Genomic DNA, 12,265 nt, shown 5'->3' on the forward strand with positions numbered 1-12,265 from the left:
ATTAAGGAACTTTGTAGCTTTAAAAGTGGAAGTTCTTTCTGTCTTTAAGGAAACCATAGTAAAGAGAAGTAAATTTAAGATTTTCCCCCTATATTATCAACATAGACTATCTTGTGCCAAGATGAAAATAAGTGGTCATCCTGCCAAGAAATATACATATAATTTTTTTCTGATACTTTCTCAAAAGAGATGTTCATATAATTTTAAATAATATAATTTGATAAACTCCAGTCCTCAGTTTTCTTATTAGTAAAATGAAGAAAAGCAAACTAGAATAGCAAATTGAAATCAGCAAATTTGGATATAGACTTTTATAAGTTAGTTCTAGAAAATGTTAATACAGTATGTTTGGGAAATGGGGGGTTAACCATAATTTAAAATTTGGGGGGGAGGGGCAGGATTCTTGAGTACTTTCAATATGCCAACATGCATCATCATAAATCTTCAAGGGAGAATGGGTGTATCCAACTTTGACTAAATAAATTTGGTCACAAAATCTCTTTTATCTAGAGCAGTGCTGTCTAATAGATGAATATTGTGAGCCACATATGAAAAAAAATTTTTTTTGGTCATTTAATGTTTTTGCTATTGCATTGACTATTTTCTAAATATGTTTTATTTTTCACATATGAAATTATAATTTTTCTAATAGCCACATTAAAAAATAAAAACAGGTGCAATTAATTTTAACAATGTGGTGGTAGTTTAGTTGCTTAGTCATGTCCAACTCTTTCGCAACCCCATAGATTGTCCCCCACCAGACTCTTCTGTCCATGGGATTTCCCAGGCAAGAATACTGGATGGGGTTGCCATTTCCTTCTCCAGGGGTATCTTCCCAATCTAGGGATCGAACCCTGGTCTCCTGCATTGCAGGCAGATTCTTCACCGCTGAGCCACCAGGGAAGCCCAATTTTAACATATTTTATTTAACCCAATATATGAAAAATATTAACATTTCAACACATAATAGTATCTTTAAAAAACTGCTAATGAGATATGTTCCATTCTTTTTTTTCCACACACTTTGAAACTCAGTATATGTTTTACATTTACAAAAGCACATCTTATTCCAGATGAGCTAGATTTCAAGGACTCAACAGCTTTTTATGACTAGTGGCAATCACACTGGACAGCACAGCTCTACAGCACCTTGTGGACCAACATACTAAGAAAAATTCTCTGGGAAATAGTATACTAAGTAATCTTTGATGTTCCTTTTTATTCTTTACTACCATACATTCACATAACCCCCCCAACCACAACCACAGAAGGCAGTTTCACTTAGGAATGTCTTGATAAAGCAAGAGAAAGTATTCATTTTATTACATCTCAGTCTTTGACTACATCTTTAACATTCTGTGTGATAAAACGGGAAGTGTACCAAAAGGACTTCACCTGCTTATCAAGGATGGCTGTCTTGAGAAAAAGCTCTCATGTGATTGTTTAAATTGTGAGTTGATATCGTATATTTCATGGAATACCATTTTTATTTGAAAGTAAAATTGACAAATTATTATATTTATTCTGATTTAGGTATTTGGTAGATATTTTCTCAAAAATGAACTAAGCAAGCTTGTCACATCAAAGAAAATAGCTGACAGCAGTTGTGCCAATGGTGAAATTCTGGAAAACCTGCATCTGCTACCTTGAGCTTTATAGTTTCCTAGCGGACTTTCTGATTAATTTGGTGTTGATATTAATAAATATGACATTTTGATGTTATATAAGGTGTTAACATTGGAAGATGTACATAACTCAGTGAACCATTATTTTTCAAATGATCAATGCATGATGTTACAAAAATATGCATAAGCAGAAGATCCATTCAAAGTGTACACTAGACCAATAGATTTTAAAGGAACTGAGTACAAAAAGTTGGTATGATTTCAGACACACGATAGCTAATATTTAGGATACTACAACTTGTCAAGTTTTGGTATAATACAAGAGAATAATATCCATAAGTATTTTAAAAGGCTATCAATACACTCCTCTCTTTTCCAATAACATATTTGTGTGAGGACAGGTGTTCTTCATAGATTTCAACCACAGGAAAGGAGACTGACCACAGAAACACATTTAAGAATCCAGGTGACTTCTAATAAGCCCAACATGACAAATTTTGCAAAAATGTAAAAGCAATGACATTCTTCTAAATGTTGAGGTTTTTTTTTTTTAATGCAAGTTTTAAAAAAATATTATATTAAACAGATAATGGTTCATTACTGATTTTTACATTAATACATACTTTAATTTGTTCTCAGTTTTAATTTCTATTATAATACAATTGATAGATATAATCCACTGAACAAAAGCTCTTAGGAGATCTCCAATAATTTTTTTTGTCCCAATAATTTTTAAGAATTCAAGTTCTAAAACCAAAAAGTTTGAGAACTACTGTACCAGGATATTTCCAATCTGCACAGGTAACAATGCTAATTCCAACAAATCTAGTTCACATATTATGGCAACCTATGTCTATGACAGAGTGTATGTCTTGATAGATCATTTAAGTCTCCTGTGTGAGTGATACCTGAGTTTTTATTTTATTTTTTTCAGTTCTTCTCTGACTCTCAGTTTTTCTCTGGCTGTATTTTAATCTCTCCCAGAATGAATGCCTGCCTATAGTTTCTAAGAAGCAGCCACAGGGTTGTATTAAAAACAAGGGTTAAAAGCAAAAAGTTTCTGCATCTAAAAACTCATAATTTCCTAAAACATTTGCTGAATGTCTCACAACTTATTAAGTGAAGTCATCTATGAATGCAAATGCTGATTAGCAATTTGGCAACAGCCCAACATTCATAGAATCCACATAGCTTTTCTTTAAACCAGTAGTTCATACATGATTAATTAGAACATCTCATTTATGTAGTGTGCACTTTAGCTCATTACTCTAAGTAAAATTCGTTAAGTATTTACATTTAGATAATTAAAATCTGGGCACACCCTTAAGAAAGATGCATACACTTTAGGCAAAGTGATTTTTTTCCTTTTTACCACTGAAAGTAAATTACAGTCTCATTTACAGCATCATCTGTACCAGTTGCAGAGCAGAGCACAGTACTGCCCCATCTTCTCGTCCTTAAAAGGTATACACTTTCTTAAACACGTAAGTGCAGTAAGAATGATCAAATGATTGCCGAGTTCTTTTGAAGGGCCACCAAACCACATAGTAGCATCAATACTATTTATAACATAAGATGCTCACTTTAAACATTTATCATATCCTCTGTCATACCTATAAGACTATATCATTAAAATAGACATTGGAAAATTTTTTCATTGCCTTGTTACTTTTCCAAGTGAAATTGTCTGTTAAGTATTTTCTAGTCAATGTCCACAATACAATATATAAACACCTTGGTTAACTAGGAGATTTAGGAAGTGAGTTTTGATTCCTTGAATTTTCTAACTTGCAAGTAATGGCAGAAACCTCTTTTTTCTTTTAATCCAGCTGTTGAAAATTATTTAGGATGCATTTTTGTTTACTATGAGACAAAATATATGTTTTGTTTAAAACAGGCATTGTAATAACATACTTAAATCAACATAAACTGGAAGGCTTCATCTGATAAAAAATATTTTCAATCAATTCTTATAATAGTCTTTCTCCTTGCCATTTGTTCCTTTCTCTTTAAAAATTCAAACTAAGTAATATAATTGAGGATTTGAAACATCTGGATTTTTTATAATGCTGTTAATAATATTTATTAAATATATTTGTTAAATATAATAGGAGATAGTAAAACTATCTGCTCCATATCCATATATATTTGGTTTACAGTCAAAATTAGTTTTCAGGGTTTTGTTTGTTTCATCGTGGTGGTTTTTTTGATGGTGAATTCAAGATTCAACCCCTTTCTTGCCTGTAAGTTCCCATCACTGAAGAAAAAAATGTAAAATCAGATGGTGAGCAAGCATCTATTTTAGAGGAAGTATTAAAATGGTTCATGATCATATCTAAAAACTGAATTGGCCTTTTGTAAACATCTAGACAGGCTGACTGCAAACACATCATAATACTCCCTATTCTAAAAAGTCACTCTTCAAAGAAAGAATAAATCTCTATTAAAAGTTGATGACTCCCAAATTTGCATGCATCCATTTTCTAGATATCTTTATAACCTTGCAAGTAACTCTAGTCAAATATTATAGATTTTGTATTTATGTAATGCTTACAAAATCAACAAATTCTTCTTGTTTCCAAATAAAAGTCAACATTCAAAGGTACCTTTTATTTAAGCCAACCAGAATGAGATCAATATGCCTACGAAACAGCTGCAAAGATGAAATACCTATCGTTCTTCTTTCAATTGGAGCAAAAAAATCAGACACAACTTAGTGACTAAACAACAATAGTTGGTTTACAATGTTGGGTTAGTTTTTGATGTACAGCAAAGTGAATCAGTTATACATATACATACACCCACTCTTTTTAAGATTCTTTCATACCTCAACACATCTTAACACTCATGGTTTGTGGACCTGTCTCATGAGGGTTTGTAAGGATTATACTATAAAATACATGTTAATTGCAGAACCTGAAACACAATTAACGCTTAATAAATGGCAGTTATTGATAATGGAAATGGTAATTTTATGAAATTCATATTTTTGTTGTGTTTCATTCTGCAAGTAAGTTCCTACTCTGATTACCTAACATAGTCTGCCTTCCCATTGCTCAAATAAATACAAACATTGCTTCAAAAAAAAATGGGAAAAAAAGAGAGCATTCAAATATAAAACAGTTCATTTCATTAATCAAGATTGTGGTCAAAGATACATTTGATACATAGAGTCAACAGACTAGACACTTGAAGGGAAAAAGGGGAACACTCAAACACTCCTTCCAGCCAAGGAAAAGATCCAGTTTGAAAGCTGACAAAGCAGTAAAACCTTTCTCTTGGAGCAATGAATGACAAAGGCTCACTTGGGAAACTGAAATATGAAGTTTACATCAGGTAGTATCCTTTTGTCCTTCCTGCTATATTTTTGTTACTAAAAACAAACAGCAAAATGGGATTAGGAGTTTGTGGGTTACACAATCTCGTGTGTAATAACATCAGCATTTTAAAACCTGTTTCAAAAAAAAATTCTTTACAAGCAAAGATCTTGTCATCAAATATAAACATACAATGTTGTTGAGAGCCTCCAAAAGCACAAGGCCATGCCTTTACACTGGTTTAGGCTGCACATTCATTCTCCATTCCCCGGCAATGCCCTGTAGTCTGGGAGTCCTCTATTAGCCAAACAGTGCCTAGTTGGTCTTGAGCACATTGAATGTACCTGCTCAGTTCCAATGTTTTACCTGATTTGAGGTAAATTCAAAAGACATCTGTGAACTCAGAAAGCAGGTTTCCAGATGCTTAGGGAGGGTTGAGACCCTTACAACACTTTTGCCTTCAGCAAAAATGTATTTCAATATAATTATAGTAGATAGCTTTCAATATGTCATCTCTATTATAGCAACTGTAAATTATGAAGTGAATTGCTTGGGTACAAGCATTTCTTCTGGTACAGGCAAAGTGGGAGAACTGTACAAGGCATGATATATATCTTTTCCTTTTTATCCCAGAGCAAATCTCGAGGTTAAATTTCATTTGCAAAAACCAATGGTATCCATTTCCCTTTGGTAGAGAGGTAGAAGGATCAAGAAGGCCTCCAATTCTTAAGAGGAGGCTTCCCAGGATGCTTGGCTCAAGTTCATTAGGAATTCACCTATTCTAATACTTTAATCATAATAGCATATCTGAAAGGTAGAGTAAAAAGATTTTCCAAAACTTGTAGCTAATCCCATCCCATAGCTCGGGATGGCATATAAACCTCCATTGCCTGGCCGTCTTTGAGTCTTATAAATATATGGGGATCTTGTATGCACAAAATAAAAAATTTGTTTTTCCCCTCTTTAAAAAATATAAACAAACTTGTAGCTAATCAACAAGAAGACAAAGAGGCAACCAGGTTTTTCTCCCAGCTAAAGCGGAAGGCAGTGCACCCAAGATGAAAGTATTACAACCTAATCACTGCAAGCTTTGAAAAATTATCATATTCCTCTTGGGTGTCAGGATCAACAAGAGAAAAGTAAAATAAGTTTGGTTTTCCTTTTAGGGGGTAGTAATATTGAAGAACCTTACTCTAATATATATTCTATGTCTAATATTTCAAGAGCATTTATAAGTGAATTTAGATCATTATCACTAAAAATCATTACATCTGAGCCTATATAATGTAAACATATTATCAAAGGACATTTCCTGGAGGTAAAAAAAAAGGACAGGATTTTAAACACAGTACCATTCCTAAAACATACACATAAAGCTGAGCCTTGCAGCTTGGATTTAATTTTGCTCTAACTGTAGCTCTAGTCTGCTTAGCTTTGTAAATGTGGCTGTGTTTATAAGGTACTTTAATTTACTGCAGTGGTGGTGTTTGTTAATTTTATGGCAATCTAAATCTAAACAGGCTTCAGATACATTTTCATTACAGCTTCATTGCAAAACACAGTGGAGTAAATAGCTCTGAGATTCCAATGCAGTTTATTTCTTTTAGCAAAAGACTCAACACCATTTTCCAACAAAGCCTCTGCCTTAACATATATGTTCTTCCTACTTACTAATAAGGTTTCTGTCACTCAAGTACCCATGTTCATGTAATTTTAGGAGGAAAAATATAATTTCTAAGGGATTTTAATAGTTAAGGGATTAACTGTAATTAAATGTAAAGGGATTAAAATAGTTGGGTTTTGCCCATCTCTACTCTGATTCCATCCCAAATGTAATCCAACACGCGCAAATCAGAGAAGAACTGGGATGTATCTGAATTATCTGCAAATTCTAATTGTTAAAAACAAGATAAGAGACCCAAAATGGAGTCACTTATGCTATGCTCCAAGCCACCCAACCAAGACTACGTAATTACAGTTTCAGCCTCTCCTAGGAATGTAATCTTAAACCAATCTGGAATTACTGGGTCAGCATGAGTGAGGTAATCTGCCTGATAGAAACCTACCATGCCTTAAAGAAAGGTGACCTTGCCACAGCCAATTCTTTCATTGGTAGTCTAACTTCCTTGTCGTGGTCCTGTCTGACTACAAGCATCTTTCATTTCGTATAGCTCCTTCTATTTGCTAGATGAGATGCTGACCGACTCATGAATCACTGAATAAAGCCAATAAGATCTTTAAAATCTACTCTGTTGAGTTTTGTTCTTTTACATACACAAGTAGCAGCATAATTCAAAGGGAAAGGAAGGCATATTGTCAGAAACTGATTTCAAAACCTGATTCTGACACTAACTAGATGTGTGACACTGGACAAATTACTTGAGTTTCATTTTCTAATCTGTAAAATGGAAATTATAACACCATCATCTATTTTAGAAATATCATGCCTTCATCTGAACTGATACCTTCATCTCATTCAGTTCTTCACAGCTCTTCTAGTAACTCCAAAGTAGATCCTTGAAAGTTCTGTCTCAGATAATGTCCCCGTATCCCAAAAGTTTGAAAAGACAAGACTATCTTAGGTCAACTCACTGATCCTAACAAACTTAGGAACCACAAACAGGAGAGCAATAAAAACCAGCCCCAAAGACCACTCAAGAGAACTAAATGCTAATGTTATTTCTAAACCAATTCAGAACCTACAGGAGAAAATTTGTAAACTAAATTTCTGTTGAATCAGTCAACTAGTCGTCTCGTTTTATTTGTCCATAATACTGCATAGATTTCATATATCCATTATTTCTTGTGCTAAAAATGAGACAGGAAATATACATTCAATGGTTTTTATTAGGCTACTGAACCTATCTAGAAATAAGATTCATGATTAAATTTTAAAATTCATTATTTCCCAGTCTGATATTTAAAACAAAAATACAAACAGTAGATTAGTATATGAAGATTTTGTGTGTACATGTGTGTTTTTAAAAGAAACAAAACAAAAAGCTTGATGACAATGACTGATGCCAGTTTCACCCAAGTTCCAACAGGGCTAAAGGGAGAAAATAAGGAGGCTAGTGTGAAGGAATATGGCAGAAGATAGTAAGGAACTACCTTAATTCCTCAGCTATAAGTACTGGCCAATTGACCCCTAATTCTACAGATCCTTCCATGCAAAGTGACTAGTATTTATTTAGTTAAGTATGTACAGATGTATTTAACATAAAGTTATGCAATTAGGGTTATCCTACAAATTAGAGCCGTTTTCTACTGTTAATGCTCAGGGCAACCTTTTCAGCCATGACTTACTTTGTTTACTCTCAATTATTCATATGTCAAATCAGAAAGCTCAATTTTTTAATATACATACACAGGCTATTTTTCCAAAATTCTCATTTGCACATCTTCCAAGAAAAATTATTCCTGCAAATGAGACTAGAGATACAGTATGAGATCCCAGAAAGCCTATTCAGAAAAAAAGACATCTTATAATATTAATTTATATTGTATATTAACATAAAGCTACATAAATCTTTCTACCATTCCTCAAAACACACTCACCTCTGGGACAGAATCCAGCATTTGCTTATTAATACCATATCCAGAATATTAGAGAAGGCAATGAAAAAAATAACATATACAACTAACACTACACAGGGAACTTAGAAGAAATATCAATATTAAAACTAACACTAAGGTCTTTGAACTTTAATAAATGCCTGACTACACAGTGAAGTATCTGTGGATGAAACAATATGATGTCTAGGACTTATTTTAAAATACCCCCTCCCAAAAAAGAGGGGGGCGAGGGGAGATAAACAAAGTAAGATTGACATTGATTTTTACTATTCATCTGGATGATGGGTATCTAGGAGGCTTCTTATTTTAGGGTGAACTCTATAACCAACATACAACTATTTACGACCTAAAAACCTGACAGTTTCATAGGATTCAGCTTAATATTCTCTTTATTAAAAGTACACTTAAACATTTCCGTAATAATTTTTTAAAATTACCTTTCAGTGAGAATTCCTCAAACTAAGCAGGTTTTTAGCCTTTAATGAACAACTAAAATATGTTTAAAATGAACCACCAACGTTTTACCTTATTTCACTGAATCTAAGACTACCCCATATTTTAACATCTCTGGGAAGCATTTTACTATCAATGGCATGTTATACTTCAATGGGGCAATTAACTTTTTCTTGGTGGTGGTACCATACATAATGATACAGCTTAAAATCAAAGATATCTTAGATTCAATGAAGTATGGTTAATATAATTGCTGAGAACAGCATTTTTAATCCATACTTTCTTTCTAGTCAGGAATTTAGCACACAATGCCTTGTGTTCTCTGTCCCAGGAAACCTATAATTATCTTGGGAGGTCTCCTCATAGAGAAAGGCCAGAACCTGCTTACTTTGTTAAGTGAGCTCCCTCCCCTCAGTTGGGCATAATCCTTAAGAATTAACTCCTAGGAGGATTCTGGAGCTCACAGCATAGCAGGCAGAGCTTGCTAGGCAAGGTTTCCCCTTAAAATTTGTTATAATAGCTATGAACAAGGCCGGTGCATAAATGTTAATGATCCAGAGCTTTGACGAGCACCAAGCAGTGAGGTTACAGGGTAAGGATGGCTGCAGATGTGGCCGTAAGGGCATGTAATGTGGGGAATGAGTAAAACTAAAGCAAGTAGATGGGACAAAATAGGCTTAGCATCACCTCTAAAATCTCAAAGGGACTTCATTTCATGAATTCAACAGTTCACTTGGATTTCTGATTGACCTTATTTATTTTGCTCTGTCTATTAACACCTACCCCTCGCAGCCCTCAGAATTAGTTAGCGCGGTCTATTAGAAGAGCAATAGAGGGTTTGTGCAGGACTATGAGAGTGGCGGCTGCTGACCTGTTCATATTTCTCCAGTTCTGTGTGATAGATTTGTCTGATCTGGGTCAATTTGGCTCTGTAATCTGAGTGTTCAATAGAGTTATCTGAAGAACCTCCAGAGGCTGCCGCGGCTGCAGCTGCTGCCGCCGATCCCCCACCTTTCTCAGGACCTGAAACCCCTTCTGCCAAAAGCATATTGTCCAGTCTCATTAGCTGGGGATCGGGAGGGTCCTCCTCCTGGGCTCCTCTGATGCTGAGACCTTCAAGGAAAGAGAGAGAGAGAGACAGAGAGAGAAGAAGCGAGAAACAGGACAAATAGTGTGAGTATTTTATTTATTTGAGTAAATGATCAAACAACATCAGTGCACTACAATTCATGCTGAGAATTTCACTGTTTGCATTTTATCAATAAGTACCAATAAGTATGAAAATTCTTACTTCTATGAAATGTCTAATATCACTCTCTCTCAATATATTCTGATTAGGTCCTTGGAAAAAGGTAACCCTGACTTCTCAGAATATTCTAACACCCAATCTTCCCAGATTTAGATGATTTAAGCAAAAATGGGAAGGGGGTAAAATTTTCAAGATTTTTGACAAAGAAAAAAATAATTCCAAGGATACAAAACAAACCCATCAAAAGGCAGTTATTCTGTTTCCCCATACTGTTGGGAGAACAGAATTTTAAATCCTATAATATATTCACAAGCTATATCCAAAAATTAGAAAATAAACAGGATTAGATGGGCTTTTCCATCATTTAATTTCAGGGAGAGAAGAGAAATACATACATTATGAGGTAATTAGCTATGCTTTAAAAATATATATTATTAAATGAATTTGTTAAGCAATCGCCATCAAACCAGGACACTAAATACAGGATTAAAAATATACCATCAATATGGCAATGCAGTGCTGGGCACAGTGGTCTCAATCTAATTTTGCTTTTAAATCAAGAACTTCCTAAGTGATGCCCAGTCAGCAACCTCATCTGAGTATTATAGATCACAGCTGACAATTCATAGGTTTAATCAGGTCACACAGGCTTTCTGCCAAGACGTTTTCAACAACACAGAAGACAGAAGTTTTAAAATAATTATCACAGTATAAAAAGCACTGGAGTCATGACAGCCCAAAATCAGCATTTTCATTAATGTGTAACAGAATCTAAAATATCCCAGCCCAATTAACCTCTGTAAATCTGTTTAAAAGCAGGATCCCCACACTAGTTACAAAGCATCTTGGGGAAGGCGGGGATGAAAGCTGGCATCTTGTATGTCTGCATTTGGATTCTGTCTTTTGCGTCTGTGCCTGTTGTTGTTTATCCACAGTGGTGCACACTCTGTGTCTAGTGTAACTTACATGACAGTAACATCTATAAGCTGCCAAGTACTCAACTGAGCACCAGCTCTGCGATTTTATATGCTAACCTAAAACCACCATCAATTCTCTTTAAGAACAGATTTCATTCCTAGATGCCCTGAATTATACCCACAGCATGACTGAGCTCTTGGTTGTCTTAACTCAAATGCACAACTTTAATTTCCTCCCTCAAAACACTTTAAAGCTGTCACTTTCATTTAAAAATATACTTCAGAATAATTTCAACTGGGTAATAAAACTAACTCACAATAATTTAAAATTATATCTGTTGCCTGTTCTGAGGTAAATAAATAAGGGTTGAAGACTATAATATAATAAGACAATAAATTCATTTAGGGAACCAAAAAGTTAGATAACTCTCTTAAATAAGATAAAAATCAGTATTGACACATTGCTGATAATTAAAGATAGACTAACAGGTATTTGCTATTTCTTCTAGATTTAAGAGAAACTGCTAAATATTGGCTACATTAGTATTTCTAATTTAGCATCTTTGATTTTCTTCCCTTCACTTTGTTCTATGTTAAAATTTCATGGCCTAGAATTCTTATAGTTCCACACACCAAGTGTTTTGTGCATTTGGCATGAAGTAAGGACTCACTGAGTAACCTCTTATTTTGGGCTCTGTTTCATTTTTAAACCATTTGTTTGGGAGTTCCTTAAGTTTCTCCTTTTTAAATTAAATTTTTGCTTATATATTTGTATTTGTTATTTCCTTTTAATATTTTAGCCACTGATGTTTCTCCTGGAAATGTGGATTTTAATCTACCTTTAAGGTTCTTCCAGGTTTCTAGTTTCTCCCTGTAGTTATACACCATGGATATTGGTGAGGCTCTTTAATAGTAAATCAACATACATACTTAAGCTATTACACTCCCATGAACAGTGTAGCAAACAAGAGAAGATGCTCAATGACTAATACACAAGCAAATAGACTATATGGGAGATAGAAAAAGGAAATCTGTCAGGAAGAAATGCAAAGGACTGAAAGTAATCACCTACGTATTGCATTTATATATACATACCTAATATGCATGTAAAACCACCATACCAATAGG

General features: G+C 34.2%; 1 protein-coding gene across 9 annotated transcripts in view; it reads right to left on the bottom strand.

Annotated features, from left to right (window-relative positions):
* Window positions 1–12,265, bottom strand: part of PBX3 (PBX homeobox 3) — a 226,586-nt gene that overhangs the window by 44,287 nt on the left and 170,034 nt on the right. For 7 of the 9 annotated variants that reach the window (XM_086325156.1, XM_086325153.1, XM_086325157.1 and 4 more), the window contains one exon: window positions 9,843–10,084. The exons of the other annotated variants lie outside the window; for them this stretch is intronic. In XM_086325156.1, coding sequence (XP_086181282.1) covers window positions 9,843–10,084 — 242 coding nt within the window. The remainder of the gene's footprint in view (window positions 1–9,842; window positions 10,085–12,265) is intronic. 9 annotated transcript variants of the gene reach the window in all.

Source organism: Bos grunniens, chromosome 11 (assembly GCF_055505025.1).
Source record: "Bos grunniens cultivar Pamir isolate PY7600 chromosome 11, Bosgru_T2T1.0, whole genome shotgun sequence".
Lineage (NCBI taxonomy): Eukaryota > Metazoa > Chordata > Mammalia > Artiodactyla > Bovidae > Bos > Bos grunniens.